General features: G+C 51.4%; 1 protein-coding gene across 1 annotated transcript in view; it reads left to right on the top strand.

The window, feature by feature from the left end:
- LOC119098654 (uncharacterized) overlaps positions 1–19,030 on the top strand; it is a 122,330-nt gene that overhangs the window by 32,480 nt on the left and 70,820 nt on the right. Inside the window, exon 2 of the mRNA XM_037221637.1 lies at positions 9,234–9,305. Within this exon, the coding sequence (XP_037077532.1) occupies positions 9,239–9,305 (67 nt within the window). The 5' untranslated portion in view covers positions 9,234–9,238. The remainder of the gene's footprint in view (positions 1–9,233; positions 9,306–19,030) is intronic.

Here is a 19,030-nt window from a genome sequence, read left to right as displayed (position 1 = left end):
CGAATGTACAGAGATGTCATGTTCAGGTTTACGTTGTCTTAAAGCTGTTAAAATGCGTTCAAAATGTCATTTCCGCGCTATGCTTCATTCGTGCCAGTTGCCTGTCGGTCTGCCCTGTGCTCTCCTAGCCGCGTGTATTCGCTGCGTGAGTGCGCGCCTCCTTTCGGCTTGACTAGCTGTGTGCCGGACAGCCGTTGGCAGTACCATGCATTGAATGCGAGGACCCGAGAACCTGAATACCTAACATGTCCTAAAGTTCGCACAACGTTCGTGGTGTGTGGTGTTCGTGAGAAGGCAATTTTATCACTTAATGTTCGATATAGATCGTCGTAGCTTTCCGACTTAGCCGCCTGCGTCTCGCGTAGCCCTTAGCGCAGGACTGTGTATCGGACGCTAAGATGTGAGTGCTCTGGAGGTTTAATATTGGAGATTCTGAAAGATGTGCTGTCTCCACAGATTTGGACCATTCGTAAAACTCACGTGTCGTCGTTTTTAAATGTAGTTATGCTTAGCCTTGTTCAATGGTGCTCACGAACACAGGTTCCAAATGTTAAATGTTGTCAACATAGCTATTATTCGATTGATAACGTCGGCTAACCTCTCGTTTATTGAAGGTCGAAGTCGAATATTTTCAGATTTATATGTGTCGACTCCCACTGCTGACAAAACCAGATCAAGGTCTTTCTTGCTGATATAAAATAGTTTGTAGCTGTTGACGACGTTGTGTACGTGAACAGAAGTTCAAGATGATCCCGACGGAGTTTCCTTGTTGGTTTTTTTCTCTGTACGAGCAACAATCAATTAACCGTAAAGCGATTGGTATTCATGGACAGCGTACAGTCGCAAATTCATGTTTTTTCTTTGCAAATTTGCGTTTCTCATCCGTTGAAGTGCACCCGGTGAGGAAGAAAAAAAGCTTAAGTGCAACTGGACTGCGAGCGTTATTCACAAGAGCAACTCAGCGCGCTTTCCGATGTACCTTCAATGTCTGCTTCGCATGCTATCCCAAGACTATCAGAAGACGTCCTCAACAGTTTCTGGCTGAGAGCAACGTTAAGACCTCAGCCAGGGACGAAGTGGGCGGAAACGCGCAAAACTCGACAAAAGACGTAAGTGGTAGGTGGTAGGTAAGGTAAGGTGGTAGGTATGTGGTAGGTGGCTCCGAACCCTCATCAGGTCATTATTGAAAATTGCAACCCAAGTTGTCACCAGCTTCAACACCGTGAGGAGAGTTTTTAAAAAACGAGATCTTGGACCAACACCATACACAGTATCGGTCGACCAAACACCATCTGAGGTAACAAACTGAAAGTGCTACTTTCGCAAGCTGGTTTTGTCGCGATTGCACATTTGACGCCAACCTCACGCCTGGTTTAGTGACGCCTGGTTTAGTGACGAGGCCCTTTTTCTACCACATGGGAGTGCGAACACCCAACATGTAAGGATGTGAGACAATATCATTCCACAAATGGGTATGAATGTCCTCAGCGCTCCAACAAAAGCACTACCTGGTGCAACCTCTGCTAGAAGGGGATCATCGATCCATTTTCATTCAGGAGCTGGAGTGACTCCATTGTCACCATTAACAAGGAGCTTTACGTGAAGGTGCTCAACCGTTTCAGGACCAGCGTGTGCATGCTATACCTGAACTTCCCAGAACATGATGTGATTCCAGTACGATGGAGCCACACCATAGGCATCCAACATGAGTCTTGAGCGGCGTGGACGACGCTTGGGGGAACGCTTGATCTGCCACAAGGCGCACCGCTCCTGACCGGGTCACTCTTCAGACTCTGCCTCTGGACTTTTTACTGGAGGCTGCCTCAAGAAGCAAGTGTCCCAGGGGTGCCCCAAGAGCTTCCATGAGCATGAGCAGGCGGTGCGCGAGGTTATGAGAATGTTGGCCGACACGAGCGTCGGGGCGGTGGAGGGGACGAAGAAGTGTGCCTATTTGCGGCAAGCAAGTGTGGAACACTGCCTTTAAAAGCATCCCAATAGTTATAAATGACAGTATTGATCCTGCGCCCGGCTGGGGAGGGGATATTGACCTCCCCACGGTTTTTCGATCATACTCAAAAACCGCTTGCAGCCACACGAAATTTCGGTACTTGCTCATCTATCAGTTTGACATGGTTTACGTAGCTGAAATTTTGATCTACCATGATCAGTGACTTAGTTTAGATCAAGAGGTCAACCAAAGTGTTTAACCGTAAACAAGTTTGACCACACATAACTTTTGTAGGTTATTACCGTTGTTCAATCTGGTTGTAGTAGTAGAACATGATGGTACCTACAGTTTGCGATAGTACCTACAGTTCTTAAATTTTATTCCGTTCGGAAAATGCGTGATCATCGACCTGAAGCTAGGCAAATTTTTGCTCTTTTTCGTACATATTGCAAATTCGTACGTCTTTTGTGTAGATTTGCTGTCGATATGAGGAAAAGGGCACTAACATTCATGCCCAACTATCATATGACCACAGAGCACATGACCTTGGCCCAGACCATTACTAATCTCTGTGGGTACCTTCTAAAGAACACATGCTGTGCTCAAAATACGCAGTTTTATTAGACAATTTTTGATCAGGCGCGAGTGACGTCATGTTTGCCGATGTTTGACAAAAGTGCATAGCCGTGGGCAAATTGACACCGCGACCGAACACAACAACATATTTGACATCTGTGGACGGGAAATGTGAGCCGGTTAGTCCATCACTCATTTACCTTCTCGTTGTGCTGCTTCGATTTTGCACCTTGAAATATTCACATGTCAAATCAGAATATTGAGGGGACGTACACCCGACATTTTTTAAAGGTCTCAAACTCAAAATTATAAAAAATATCAAACATCGGTGTCCTAGATACGGCTATGAAGAATGCCTGCAGCAGCCTTAGGCAACTTTCTGTAACAAAGATTGAGTCATGACACGAAATGGATCACAGCGCACATTGCCCGTACCCAGGCGGGCCCGGGCCCGTGGGGGCGGGCGGCGAGGCTCAAGTGCTCCACAGCAGCGCATGCTGCCCGTACCCAGGTGGGCCCGGGCCCGCAGCAGCGGGCGACGAGGCTCAGATGCTCCACAGCAGCGTATGCTGCCCGTGCCCAGGTGGGCCCGGGCCCGCAGCAGCGGGCGACGAGGCTCAAGTGCTCCACAGCAGCGCATGCTGCCCGTACCCAGGTGGGCCCGGGCCCGCAGCAGCGGGCGACGAGGCTCAGGTGCCCCGCAGCAGCGCATACTGCCCGTGCCCAGGTGGGCCCGGGCCCGTGGCGGCGGGCGGCCAGGCTCAGGTGCCCCGCAGCAGCGCATGCTGCCCGTGCCCAGGTGGGCCCGGGCCCGCGGCGGCGGGCGGCCAGGCTCAGGTGCCCCGCAGCAGCGCATGCTGCCCGTGCCCAGGTGGGCCCGGGCCCGTGGCGGCGGGCGGCGAGGCTCAGGTGCTCCACAGCAGCGCGGTGGCGGGGCGGCGGAAGCCCTTTATCAGTTTCACACGCAAACCGATGACCACGTGACTGGAGGCGGGGTTGAAGAGTATCAGGCTGCGCTATTGGAATCAATGAACCGTCGAAAACAGCGCGAAAATCGATCCAACCGCTTTATTGCCCACCGAGGTTATCCATCTGACTTTGACATTAGACAATTTATTATCAAGTAACACCTCTTGCTCACTTGTCCGATCCCCGTCTTCACGGCTAAGCTCTTCCTTTTTACGGTAATATGTCCCAAATCTGACGGAAATAAATAGATCAAAATACTCATAAAGCCCGAGTGTTCAGCTCTTATTTGCCCGGCACGTGCAAATGAGAGCTGATTTGCACGTGATCGTGCATTTGCACGTGACCATAGCTCGAGGCCTGGTGCAACGCCCGCAACGTTTCGTACCTTCGTGTGTAGTGTTTGAGAGTAATGGTTTCACACCATGAGATACACTTCCAAACAAAATGCATTGTGGGAGAGGTCAAAACCCAACCGTACCTAGCCTAGCCTAGCCTAGCCTAGCCTAGCTTAGCCTAGCCTAGCCTAGCCTAGCCTAGCCTAGCCTAGCTTAGCCTAGCCTAGCCTAGCCTAGCCTAGCCAAGCTTAGCCTAACCAAACCTAACCTAAGCTAACCTAACCTAACCTAACCAAACCTAACCTAACCTAACCTAACCAAACCTAACCTAACCTAACCTAACCTAACCTAATCTATATTAAAATTTGACCTTGGCTTGTCACCTTAATAAATACTTAAACTCAAGTTTATTGTGTGGTCTGAGGTTGCACACCACGGTGCGGTAGATTGCGACTTGAATTTTTGAATGCGGCCTGGCTGTTTTTGAAATGAGCAGAGGAGGGGGGGGGGGGGAATTTTCCCTCTCCGGTCAATGGTGTGCTGGTGAATTGCCCGGTCTATGTTGGGTTAAGGATCTGAGCATTTATTGGTTAATGACAGCTTATTCCACAATTTTTCAATGGAAGTGAATACATAACTGAAGGTGAAGGTACTCAAATGAACCTAAGTTGCTGTTGTCTATTTTTTGTAATCCTTCCTGTGGTGGCGATTAATACGGATTCATGTGATTGTTATTTTCTGGCAATTCGGATCGTACCGGATTGGATTGAGAACTAATGAAAAAATGGATTAGTGGGTGGATTGGTTGGACTAGTCGGATTGAACCGAACTCGATCCTTGAAATTCACTCCGTGAAGTGATCTAGAAGCATGCGTAGTCTAAAATAAGTTCACCGCTAAATGTCAGAATGCGCCAGCCGCACTCAGCGCATCACAGCCAAATACGTAACCTGCCTTTTTTGGATTTTTTTGTTTGTGTTTGGATGAGGCTCGCAATCGTTGGTGCGGACTTAAATAGTGATGGACCAAGGCCCTCAGGAGCATATAGCTGATATCTCTCATTGCGTTGTGGGAACAGGCCCGCGTGACTGGCTGAATGGAGAAACATGTGGAGATGGGTGAGGTGAAAGGTATATTGAGTGTTCCTTTTCCATTTAACACTACAAAGTATGTGTTTTAATCGAATGTACACGCAGCAAGACGAGCACGCATATCTATTGCTCTTGTCCTATGCTTTGGAATGCAGAATACTTCCTCTCTTTTTTGGCGCGTACTCTACTTTTCTAGTCGTTTTCTTACGAAACTTTACCTGAGAGCATCCGTAAGGCAACTCTTCTGCCCGCTCAGAGTTGGGCGCGACTGAATGCGCTCCACACAAAAATGCAGGTCATGGTAACCGTGCGAGAATGGGGTCAGTAGGAAAATGTGTTAAAAGTAAACTGTAATTCAACAGCAACCATATTTGCCAGACGTTTTAATGCTCTCAGTGTGCAATGGCCGGACAAGACCTACGCTTCATATTCTCAGCCACGCTCAATGCGGCGCCAGCCGTCCCGCACGTCCCGGTTCGCTCACCCCGACCGCCTCGCGCTGTAATCACACACACGCATACACACGGCGGGGAACCGCCGGCGTTTCCGCTCTGTCCGGCGGGTGCCGGGAGAGTCGTCGGCGACGACGCGCGGCGCCGGTCCGGGGCCGGCGGCCGGCGCCACTCAGCGTCTCGTAAATTCGGCCCGTCCGGGGGAGCCGTCCGGGGACGGCCCGTCCAGCGTCGACCGGGCGACACTGCCCCCGCTGCTCTGCAGTCGTCCTTCTCGTAATGAAACCGTTTGTCAGCCGCCGCCGGCCGCCAACAAACATTGCGGCAATTATCAGCCGGCCACTGCAGAACCCCAGTTGCATGACTAAGCTACGGGCGCGATATTTGGCTTCTGTGTATTGGGTAGTAACATCATCATGATGCGGTCATTGCGGACAACGGCTCATGTTCGAAATGCATGTCATTTTGTGTGCCAGTTCGCATCCATTTTTATGTTGCATTTTGTGTTGTATGTTGTGAATCATGCTTTCTCTACACCATCGTTACTTTGGATGCTGGAGCGCCCGAAGCTACCAAAATATGATATTTTACGTGCCTGCCATAGGTCACGTGAAAGAGCTCACCTTGAGATTTCCTTGGCGAAGTTGGCAAATAATTTAGGGCTTGTAATTCTGTGCTTCTGTCGTGCTTCCGTTTCAATGAAGGCATGATGCCGAAATAACAACGTACCGATATCTCCATTCTCTTATTTTTTTCCGAGCGAGAAGGCTTTTACTACCGTTTTGGTTAGCGAATCCTTTGATTCGTATTCAACTGTCCTTTACAAAAATCAAACCGTGAGACAGCAGAGGTAAAATTAGCACGGAGGCGGTCATCGTTCATGAAACGAAGTAGATATGGGATACCGAGTCAATAACACAGAATACGCAATCGACAAATTTTGGTTAAAGTGTACCTGTTGTCTGGCTGTGCGTGGACCGTTGATGTCGCATAAGGCACCCATTCATGTGGATTACAAAATATACCATTGCAAATTTGGTGGACCACGCATAGCAACGAACACAAACAGTTCATTTTGCAATGCGCAATATGCGATTTTCTTTCCTTGAAATGCCATTTAGTAAGCATTCTTTTAGCTTTTAGAGCCGTCCCGACGGATATGAGAGCGTGTTCCCCTGCTGTGACTAATCGATGTGAGGTCCAGTCTGTAGTCTTCAGCCGGATGTGCAATGCCGTGTCTATAATGTCTGTAACCTCGGAACTACTGAGGTGGTCCAGAGATATTCCAAGACTTCCAGGTTCCGGTTCGGATGACCCCGCAGACAGCCCCCCCCCCCCCCAGCGGGCTTTGTCGGCCCATTACCCGCACTGGCACTAAGGCCCTGCTGGTTAACGTGCCGACTAACTAGAGCCGAGGCAAGTGAGTGCCGCAGAGATGAGACAATGCAGCGCCGGGTAACATTGAGGGACCAACATGGGACGGCTCCGAGATTGCGCCAAATGACAGGCTCAGCGGCAGGACCCACAGACTGCGGCGCAGGCTCAGCGGCAGGACACACAGACTGCAGCGCAGGCTCAACGGCGGGACCCACAGACTGCAGCGCAGGCTCAGCGGCAGGACCCGCAGACTGCAGCGCAGGCTCAGCGGCAGGACCCACAGACTGCAGCGCAGGCTCAGCGGCAGGACCCGCAGACTGCAGCGCAGGCTCAGCGGCAGGACCCGCAGACTGCAGCGCAGGCTCAGCGGCAGGACCCACAGACTGCAGCGCAGGCTCAGCGGCAGGACCCGCAGACTGCAGCGCAGGCTCAGCGGCAGGACACACAGACTGCAGCGCAGGCTCAGCGGCAGGACACACAGACTGCAGCGCAGGCTCAACGGCGGGACCCACAGACTGCAGCGCAGGCTCAGCGGCAGGACCCGCAGACTGCAGCGCAAGAGCTAGCAGCGGCGTTTATTAAGGCAGCACGCGGTACACGCCGTGTTAAATCGCGGCGGTGGGTGAACGTGAACTTCTGACGAGCGCCATAAAACCATCGCATGGCAGGGAACGCTTATCTGCAGTTAGAAAGGACGTGGTGAGAAGAGTGCGAGCTAGCAACTGCGAATACAAAATGATTGTTTTGTTGCCCCGCAATTTTACTCAAACTGCCATAAGGCTCAATGTAGCTGAAAGGGATTGTACGGCCTTCCCTCCTTCTGCACTTCTTTCAGTCTTTCAGCTGTAGAGAGACGAGAACACAACTGAAGCCACGTTTTTGCTCAGGAAAACGAATCACTGCGGGGAGGATTGCAACCAATGGAAAACTCAACCTTGCAGATGACGTGAAAACAGAACCTGCGTATCTCGCCAACCTTGCTGTTATGCCGACAGTTGTACACGACCTTAATTTCCCATTTGTTATAGTTTAGTTAGAGCCAATTGATCTTCGTTAGAACCACGTCTAGATCCCGGACTCCAACATGAGGCCGATTACCACGTGGAGTAGAACAGCATTTGCCCACTGGCTGCATGTTTAAACAAGACAACCGAGCGGGTCGGTCCGCCTCGGCCATGTCTGACTGCCGCCGTGACTTTATTTAGGAGAGATCATTCCCAAACTTGCTACAAGCGCTTTGCCAGTCGACGCCTTCGTTAACGGTTTACGGTCGGGCCAAACGGGCGAGCTGTCGGCACGTCTCGGCTCCGAACAGCCACTGTCTGATCAAGGCCTTGCACGAGCCCACACTTCCATCGGCCATCTTCCCAGTCGGGCTAGTTTTTTCCCAAAGTCATACTAGTTTTCGTGGCAAATGGCTTACAGGTGCTAGTGCTCACATTTTATCGCGTTCTTATGGAAGGTTAAGCTTCAAATAAATGTAAAAGGCGGTGCTTGTCAGAATAAGTGAAAAGGTGCTTAGGGGATAGGTAGAAGTCAACGATTGCTGGAGGCCAATCAACCGAATGATCTTGTGTGACGTTCAAATTTCTAAAAATAAGTGCAGCGTGCACAAATTGGTAGTGATTTGTTGTAAAATGTCGTCAATCAAATGTTGAATATATACTCAAGACGTTTATAGAGTGCAGTTTGTCGCCGTAATTACACCGAGTCAAGACACCCATAAAAAACCTTTCAGAAACTGGCGATTCGAACGCTGTCGTTGAAAGGCAGCTTGTGGTGACGCCACTGGGTGCGGTCGTGGGTTAAAAGTCACTCAGGCTTTATTTTATGTGATTCCGAATACACTGTAAATAACAAAATGGACGAGATTCTTTAGATGGGAACAGCCTGCATGTAGTTTTCTATCAAGTTATTAGGATACCGATTGAGTACGTTGCAGCCACGTGTAAGCATTACGTGAAAAACAACATTGTAACTGCCAAGGATCGATGGATTCTTACCAAAGTTTTAACATGTCACTCGTCACCATTCCGGAAAATATCTGTGAACAGTCATCTAGAATAAGGACCATGATGATCGCTCAACTTTCGTGCAGTATGCGAAACCTTTATTGATCACTTAGTGGTCCAAAGTTACCAAATTAGCACTCACTGAATCCTCCTAATGTGACCGCGACGATCACAAGCAGGCAGTTAGCTTACGTTTACCCTAAAAGCGTTTAAGCCAAAAATCCCTCCCCCACCCTCTGTTGTCGGTTTTTGTCACACTGGCCGCAGCCGTCCGTCTTCCGCTCCCCCTCCCTTCGCCGCTATGTCTATCGCTGCACGACAGCCGAATCCGCATTGTGCACGGCGCGGTCAGCGGCAGCGGCAGCTGCAGCTGCAAAAACAGGGCTGACATTTGGAGTGAGGCGGAGCCAGCCGCCGGCGGAGGGGGAGGCGGCTGAGCGACAGGCGGCCGCTGACTGGCGTGCCCTGTTTCAGCCGACATGAGGCCAACGCCAGACCGGCTACCGCTCGCCAGCCTGCTGCTCCTGCTCGTGACGTCACTTCCCGGTGAGCGCTGACGTCGCGGGCTGCTCGCCCCGTTCGCCGGTGGTGGACGCCGTCGTGATGTGGGCTGGACTGTAGCTGCGGCGGCGGCGATTGACGCTGGGCGGTGCTGGCGGTCGCTTTGTCGCGACCCGTAAGAGCGAGTTGCGGGAAGGGAAGGAGAACAAATCAGGGGCCGCGGGGGAAGCCAACCGCCCACAAGAACGTTGTCAATTTTCTGCTATCCTCCAAATGATCACACTGCCCCGGTGAGCGGCACTGAACACCGTGCAGATTGCCTTCCCCGACATTTAATTCTGCAGCCTGGTGCGCCGGCTCATGCACCGCGAACGCCGTCGCTGTCCGTTGTTCTCCACTCAGGAGATCGATGTGCCGCTCCATTAAAACAGACGTAGAAGTTACGGCGGGCTCCGGCGAGTCCCAATGGCCTGTGTCCCCGAGCGCGTCGGCACGACGTCCGCCTGGTCTAGCAAAGTGCCGTGTGCGGGCGGCGGATCGGCAGGGTGCTAAGCCGCGTGCCAGAACGTGCTCGCTGGCGGCCGGGGCCACCCGCCGGGTGGCCTCGGCTGATCGCTGGCCAACCCTCCCGCTCAGATGCGCTCTCATTACCGCCGGCGTATTGCGGTGAGCTGGTCGTCGTCGTCGGCGGCGGCAGCGACTGCAGTGCGCCACAAGTCGGCTGCCCACCGACTGAGCCGATGACATATCGACGCAGCCGGTGCCGTGTCACCCTCGGGGTGCGGTCGCCGCGGGGCGGCGCCGTGTATTAATCACGTGCCATTACGCGCCGGCTGGCACAGCCTGCCCAGCACTGGATGGGCGGCCGCGGCCTCGGTCCCGTCGTAGACACGGCCGAGTTTCGGCGGCGTTTTTCATTAAGCAGCCGTCTGAAAACATATCGCAAGTCAAACAGCACGGCGGCTGCGGGCTGGGCGGGCCGGCGCACCGCCGGCCGGCATCCGACGGCTGCGGTTCTTCCGCCTCCGGTCGACCGCGTCCGTCATCGTGTCAAAACATCGGGGCGGCGAGACGGCGAGGCGGCCCGGGTGAAAATCGCCGGTCCGTTTTTCTGAACGCACCACTCGTCATTTCGCCATCATTATGCAGCGGCCTGCCAGACGAACGAGGCCCGCATGCATGACGCGTGATTTATTCTGCGCAGAAATGGTCGCTGGGGGTGGTTAACGTGCAGCGCTCGTCCCCTGACGGATTCATTTTCCGTCTGATACGAGAGGGCTTGCGGAGGATTAATTCGGGCTCATTGGACTCAGATGGAGTGCGTGTTGGGTGGCAAAAATCGCCATCTTAGAGAGGACTGGCTTGAGGGGTGTCGTGGCCATTTTGTCACGCAGCGGGGCTCTGAGTCATTACTGCGTTGTGAAAAGCACATGACGCGTTTTGCCAACCAGTGGCTGCAGGAACAGTGCGTCTGGGCGTTGGCGCCTTCAGCAGCTGTGTGACTATTCTGTTTTCTTTTTACTTTTCCATTTACCCTACTGAAATATCGCCTAGATACGAGGTAAGCAAATGTGTAAGACGTGTTTCATTTCCTCAGGTATACAGGTCTGTAGTGACTGGGTAGGCCAAAGAGGCTGTCAGCACCGGCATAACGTATCGAAGCAGATAGACGTTGCGGTTGTATACTACATGTCAAAGTGCCGGAACACTCAAGACGCAAGGCCAGTTGTGCACTACAATATTGACAAAACGCACTTTGAGAGTTGGACAGTTTTCCACAGATGCGTTTGGACCTGACCTCTTGTGCAACACGAATTGTTCCATGTATACTCTTAGAGTAAATAAACAAAGATGGCAACGGCTGCAAATAACCAACCGTTGAGAATAAGGTGCATGAATAAAAGGAAGCAGTTCATTTCAGGCATAGGCATTGCCCGTACCGTACACCGTGCAAAAGGCCGTACAAAATAACATAGATTGCAATGCCTCGCTATGCTTTGTTTGTCATGCTCCATTAAAAGGAGTGTTCCACATTTGTATGTTTTTTAACTGAAATAGCTAGCTTGAAGATCATTCGGTGCAGTTTACAGCCTGGTCCTTCTTAAACACTCGGTTGGGGGGGGGGGGGTAAATTGATCCCCCAAATTTTCTAGACAGATTTCCTAAGGATACGGCCTAGCCACGTAAAACTTGGCATAGCTGTAGAGAGTTGAATAGCAGATCTTTTTATGTTAGAAATAGGTGTACCTTGTAAGTTCACTGAACTTTGGCAGCTCAAAGTCAGGCCATAGCAGTCAGCAAGGGAATCGTTCGATATAATGCAACAACAGAGCTTTAGAGGAAGCCATACATGTCTGAAATTGTTGGGATTTCCCCCGACCGACAACCGTGACTAGCATCGCATCCCGTTGATGGTCAAACTAAACTAATGCGGCATACACCGGACGGCGCCGATGTGCAGCAGGGGCCGGCAGTCGCCCTCAAATTAATGGTTGCGACCCTTTCACGCCGTTTTTCGTGTAAACAGAGCGAAGGTCTCCGTATCGCACGGTGCGCTCCTAAAAACCTCTGCAGGTCACGTGCGAGGCGTTTTTGTGGGGCGTGTCCTCGGCGTCGCTGCGGTTGGGCGGGCGGGCGGCCGACTCCATTGTCCCACATGTCATGTGGCTTCGGACGTTTGCTGCGTCGGGAGCCAGACGGTGACACGTGACATCGGGTGACAGCACACCTGTGATCGCCAGCTAATAATTATACGGCTCCGCCGTTGAAGGCTCTCGTCGATCTCGCCAATGCCACCCCTCCCCCAAGCCCACTTCGCCTTCACTTCTGCCCCTCCCCTTCCCCAGCCGTTTGAACGCCAGGGTCACAGGGAGAACCAGTGCCGCGTGGGTGTTGACGGACTAAGATTCATCGTTTGAAAACAGTCGGTTGTAGCGCCAGGCGATAGCCTCTCGAGACCGAGAACACGTGCCGGGTATGTGAAGGCTCGCCGTATTTTTCCGTTTGACAACAGGATGGTGCCATGCTTATAAATTGGAGCATTTTTAGTTTGCTATAGGCATGATATAATTGCAGCGTCTCAATCCACGCCGGTTTTTGCATCCACTGAGATTCTGCCTCGCTTGTTGATTGCCAGGTGGCAAATGGCCTGCAGAACATCGGTCAGCAGTGACTCCTCTATACCTTTGTTACATTTCGCAATAATGCTCGTGAGTTTGGTTAAGGTTGGGACACTGTAATGGCAAAGCCGAAACTCGCTGAACTAGGGAAAAGCATGTCTTTTTGATGAACGTATTCCACATTTGAAGATATTGAGGCAAGCATCAGATATGATGGAATGGGCTCACTTCCGCTTTTGGTATTCTGTCAGGCGCAAAAAGTGCTTTAAATGGAATGTCCCACATTTGCAGATATTAAAGCAAGCATGATATCTGATGAAATAATCTCACTTATAGCTATTGGCATACTTCTAAGTGGAAAAGGTTGCTGTAGACAACACAATTTCTCTACTAAAATTGGTAATCAATACGTCATCGTTTGATGGCGTCATGGAACGTTAGCATGGTGTTGAGGTGCTGCCAAACTATCCGTGCGAACGTGCCACGTTTGCGCTCACTTATAGTACTTCAGACTTATCGTGAGATTGCAGCACGGTGCTGAAGGTGTTCACTCAGCCAGATATTGTGGTGTGCTCATGTTTTAGCACTCTCACATGGTTTTCTTGCATGTTTATTCAAAAGTTTAAGAAGTGGTTTGTATTAACATGTTCGATTATGGCGCTTTTCTCAAGTCTCTCGATAACAGGTCTTATTTCCGTAACAAACAGCAATCATCTCCAGCTTTTTTTGTTTTGTAGCGCAAAACGCGATTTGTGGTTAAACTTGCACAGCTTGTTCAGTATTGATGGAGAGCCAATTGACGCCCAGAGTATTTGGGAATCGTACTCGCGAGTGCTAGATCTGAACGGCTCAACGATAATATACTTCCTGGCCTTGGACGGCGCATGGGCGATGGTGTGACATGATTTGAATGACGTCGCCATGGCGTCATGCATGCCTGCATGCCCTGGAAATGGTATGCACATCTTTGCGGGCGTGCAGTTCAGAAACTTGCTTGCTTTGGGTCTTAGGAAGGTCAGGACAGTGCACTGGACCAAATTATCTTGAAAATGGCTATTTCAGCTTAAAACCCCACGCAAATGTTCAACTCTGTCTCAAAATGGGGCTGTTACAAATAGGGAGTGATATATGTCTTCGAATTATTCGTGCCGGACATACCTCAGCACGATTTATGACACCATTGAACTTCATTTGGTCCTCTATCAATGGTATGCGCCCAGTGCAAGTTCCGAACACCAATTGCCTTTTTTCTACATAATACAGGAGGAAGTCGGACAGCGGTGCGAGTTAAGATAGAAATAAGACTGATAATTGAATAACTTAACAAAGGCACCACAGCTGAGCCTGAGAATGCACGTAACCGATATGAAATCACTAGCTGATATGCAAGAAAACCGCCGGAAAGGGCCAAAACACGCGCATATAACGGTGTATGGGTTGTGGAAACACCGCACCGAATTGGCATACCTCGCAATAAGCTGGAGAATTACAAGGAACTCAGCCCGTTCACCACATTGGCAACTTTGCACAGTCAGTTTAAGTGACACAAACGTGATACAGATGTTCCATAACACAATCAAGCTATGACGAATGAAGGAGCTTAATACTAAATAGTCAAACTGTGCTGTCTAGAACAGTCTTTTGCACAATAGTTGCAAGTAAGCTTAGCTCGTCACATCTGACGCTTGCCCCAATATCTACAAATATGTAATATTTCCTGTAATGCAGTCAGCTGACGCCAAAGCTGGTTGGTTGCGCGGTCGCACCTACGGGTTTTGCGGTACTTCATCAGACTGGTCGTAGATGGTATCTATCTTCCAGGTGCGGGAATTGAAGGCAACTGGACGGGCTGCTGGCCACCGCCTGATTCCAATCTGATGCTGTACCGTTAGGCCCCGGAGCTTGGCGGTGCAGCCGCCACTGGAGCCTTTCCCCGGCTGCTACCGCGCATAGCTCGCGGTGCCCAGTATTTGTTTATACAGCCCTTCCAGACGGCACGCATATTGCGGGCTTCCTCGCCGCGGAGAGCGGACCGAGGAGCGCTGATTCAGCCCAGACGAGGCTGTTAAGTGTAAGACAGCGGGCGTCCGTCAGCCGGCCTCTGCACTCGCTCATCTCACAGCTCGGCCGTGCGGGCTGCGGGAGGTCCGAGAGCGAGCTGGGCGTCCAAGTTTGGAAGACACTGGCCGCTCAAGGAAAGGGGCAGACGCCCTGAGAAATGTGACTTTAGGTTTATGCGATATTCGATGGACGTGATAAGTCCACTTTGCTGCTCCGGGCGTCCCCGCACGGTGCAGCCGTATGCCCTATGGATCGCAAACGCAGTTTAAGCTCCTGGCTGTCAGTACCACCTAATTAGATATACAGCGTGCGATGCCTCTGACACGAATTTCGCAAACAGATCGTTGATGTAGAAGGACACCATTTCGACCAGCCTGTTTTTATTGAACCTTAGCTTGCAGGATGTTATCTATCCGTTCCACAGCATTGGTTACAGATGGTGGAGGCTGGCCGGCTGACGTGAATCTAGCAAGGCTGGCGAAGGAGTAACTACTGTCCCGAAAGCTAGGGTTCAATTCAAGCATGTTTGTCATCTGTGCTTAAAACAAAACATCATTGCGCGCAATCTTACACCCAGTTCAATCGTGTTTTCAAACACAATCAGATCAGTAGTTGTTTTGTTTTGTTCAATTGTTTTGCAGTTACCGATGCATCCGGTTGCTTATTACTCTGATTTTTTTACTTCGCTGTTGGGCCTTAATGCTAAGTCTTCCTCAAAACGTGGTGGCTTGCTTGACGGCGAGTGCGTGGGTTATTTGCATTTTGTTGGGTACAAATTTACCGTGCACAAAATACACCAACTGCATTTTCTTTTTGTCATTGCTTTTCCTGACATGTCGTTTAGCTCGAGGTCCATGAAATCGGCCGCTTGGAAAATCTACGAAACGCCTCGTGATTGTAACTCTCTGCATGTATGCGACATTTCCCGTGCGTAGCGTCACAAATGTCACGCCGCGCCCTGTGACGTCAGAGGTCAGCTGACACGCCATTGTTCCGTCGTGGGCGGTGCCGAGGGTCTGCCATTGCTGACAGGTGCCAGATGGTCGGCACCGGCCGGCGAAACGGCCGTAAATCAAAGAGCCACTAGCTGTCCATAATACGCAGGGTCGCATGCCGGCCGGCAAGCTCCCGTCAGCGTAATTTTACGTTCAGCATTTTAGCACCAGCGTATGAACTATCTGGATTTGGTCTACTCTGACCATCCTGGGAGGAGATTCACGCCAAAGCACACCGACGGCAGCACATATTCGAGTTTGCAGCGTTGACAGTCAAAGTCCGGCGGAGTGTGTCTGATGTCGGCCCTCTGGAGCGCCGATCTGTTGACCTTCGTCATCTGTTTATTTCTGCGGCGTCGATGTTCTGCGCCGGACCGGCGGACCAGCACGGCACAGTAAACACGCGGCCCTACTGGACAGACCCAAGGGCTAGCTGCAGGACTAGACCGTACAGACCCAAGAGCTGGCTGCAGGGCCAGACTAGACAGACCCAAGGGCTGGCTGCCTGGCCAGACTGGACAGACCCATGAGTTGGCTGCAGGGCCAGACTGAACAGACCCAAGAGCTGGCTGCATAGCCAGACTGGACAGACCCAAGAGCTGGCTGCATGGCCAGACTGGACAGACCCAAGATCTGGCTGCAGGACCGGATCTGACAGACCCAAGAGCTTGCTGCAGGGCCGGGCAGTGGCAGCTGTTCAAGGCCGGGCCTGACAGACCCAAGAGCTGGCTGCAGGACCAGACAGTGGCAGCTCTGCCCAGTGAACAGTAATCAGTAGCAGCCGGGTCCTGCCGCTCTACGGGACACCTGCTCACGCCACGTGATGCACGATCACCGCGCCGTCTTGAGGGGCCGCTCAAACTGTGCCAGGTCTGTTTATAGGAGCCGACAGGGCCGCAGATCGAGACGTGTGAGCTCACCCTGCAGCATGGCGCACCCAGCGACTTTGGACGCCACAGATGGGTATGGCCGTGCTGTCACGAGTGCTTTTGGTACAGCAAACATATCAGTAGTGAACAACGAACACGTTATCCTCGCCACGCCCCCGGAGAGCGGGGAGGGGAGGGGAGGGGGAAACAGTAAAGGCCATTTCTGCGACTCCATGGCAGCGGTGGCCTGCAGTGATTGAACCAATGACCACCAGTACAGCTATATACCTGAACTGAGTCTTCCTAAGTATTTTTACTTTTTATCTAGAGTTCCAAAATTTTGACTGCATGAACTTCTGAGATCATAGCCGACGTAAGTAGGGTTTGTTCGGCGAGCTCTGGCCCCACCATCCAGTCGTGAAATTGCTGGTCAGCGGTATAAGTTTGTGGAAAAGTTTGACGCGTCGCAATGTTAGATACGGTCTTCCCCGCCCCTGACCCGGTCTAATATTGAGCGGCCGGTGCCGCCGGCCGCAGGCCAACACCAGCCGGGGAAAATAGCGAGCACCCAAACGACTCGATTCGACCATCCTTCACCATCCCGGCACGATTGGGGTGGGAAGGAGGCTCTCTAACAGACTGAACTACGATGGCGACGTTATTGTAAAAAAAAAACAACAATGTATCACAATGCATAGCTCATTCAGTTAGCTGCTACGCTGTGGTCGAGCTCATGAGACTTAACTCGCTGCTCGCGAGCCAGAATAACCCCCATATATCCTAGCCTGCATATATAAACGGGCCCAGAATGTCTTGTGTCCTTCTCAAATCACAAAATCAGCCGAGCTGTACACAGTGAGGACACTGCAGACAAGGTGAAAAATGCTAAATAAATTGTCTCCAGTTTTGTTTAGTGGACTACCGTAGTATGGCCAGGCTGGTGTCGGACAAATCGCATCATCACTGTGTTCCGTGGCATTCGCCTATCCAATTCTGCTGAAATTATGGCCCTCCAGTCCAGCAGCATAACTCAGCTAACAACCCAGGCGTGTGCTTACCTCTCATTTTAGGTGAAATGATATCGGAGGCTGATACGTCCGAGGAGTGACACAATGAAGCAGCCATCGCGTCCAGGTAAATAGATGAGCTCACCGATTTTAACTTTCGGTACCTCACTCTTGACTGAACACACAATGCCAGTGGAAGTACTTTGCCTGTTTTTGGGCTTCAAGGCATATCTTTTCGGCTCCTTGCATGTGGCAAGGAGCCGACAAGCATATTCCGATCAGGGCCTACTTGTTGACGCTACCTGGATGGGCATCCTTCTTGTCTTACACATAATTTAGTTATATCGCGATTTCTCGTAAAAAAACAGTTGGGTGATTCGTCCGGTTGAAAACGCACACTGTACCTCATGCGCCTCTATTAAAGGGCCGCTGTGATTCGTCGGGCCCAAAAACACACGTCTATCGTTAAAGGTCCGATGCTGTACAAGCTTTTTCGCACCCATTGGAAGCAACTATCTTGGCCATTGGCATTCCAAGAGGATTAAATGAATAATAACGAACACGTACAAATCTGAAAATTTGACCATGGTAATGCTTGGATAGCACCAAACTTTGTAACGCCTTACCGTACGAGTATTATTTGTGAGTGTTAAACAGAATAATGGTGTGAGTATCCACAGATTGCAAAGAATATATATATATATATATATATATATATATATATATATATATATATATATAGATAGATAGATAGATATATCCTTCAGCAGTTGGCAGTTTCATCAGCCGTATTATCGTATTAATCCAAGACAAGCCATTTATTGTGGCATTTCTTGTTCCTGCTGGGAGCTTTCGAGGATCACTAGTTATTCACGGCCTAATTATATGACCGCGCTCGAGCCATGACGGCCAATCCCTCGGCGTCCGGAAACTTAGGCCTGCGTTTAACGATTCTGGACAGCCGCCAGTTAAAGGCCAATTAGATATGGACACTGTGGCTTTGTGTTGCAAATTCTGTCAGCAGTTGAACAGTTTGCTTAATAAGCCGTGCGTCGTCGTGCCACGTGCCAGTCTTGGCTGTGATGGGGCAGTCGTACTGCCATCAGTCCCTGTCGACAGCGCTGTCCGACCGCCGTCAACCGGCGACGACCAGCCGCCAGGGCAGCGCGCCTCCCCTCCCCGTGACGAAGCGGTCGACTTACCCAGTGACGAAACCCCAACAGTACCGACGTGATTTAAGGGATGCCCTTCTAAGATGCGTAGCTGTGAAGTAGTGTGACCCAGGACCGAGCTCAGCGATCCGAGTTCTTGTTGGAATGATGAACCAAGACGTTAAAACAAGATGGCGTTAAGACATGACTTCATGCAGTTATGAAGCCAGGTCAAGTTGAATGGTTTCTCGGATGCAGCTGAGTTAGTTACCAGTTTGGTCCCTCGGCCTCAGTCTAGCCGCCGTTGTACCGTGGCCAGCCCGAGAGCCGCACCAGTCGGACAGTGCTGGCCTCTGTCGGATGTGGAGGCAGAGACCGCAGCCGAAGGCGGCGGACGACTGCTGACAGCACGGCGGACGGTACCAGCGGGCCGTTCGTGCCCCTCGGCCGCCGGCGTGGGTGCCGACCGACCGGCTCTCCAGCGCCGCGCCGGCGGCTGAGCGCGCTCGAGACCGGCGACGTGTCGTCGAGCCACTGTAATGAGGGCCCGCGGGGCAGAGCCGCGGGC

This window comes from Pollicipes pollicipes, unplaced genomic scaffold (genome assembly GCF_011947565.3).
Source record: "Pollicipes pollicipes isolate AB1234 unplaced genomic scaffold, Ppol_2.1 Scaffold_2555;HRSCAF=2994_pilon_pilon_pilon, whole genome shotgun sequence".
Lineage (NCBI taxonomy): Eukaryota > Metazoa > Arthropoda > Thecostraca > Pollicipedomorpha > Pollicipedidae > Pollicipes > Pollicipes pollicipes.
The sequence above is the reverse complement of the archived record's forward strand: the minus strand, read 5'-3'. Positions and strand labels throughout refer to the sequence as shown.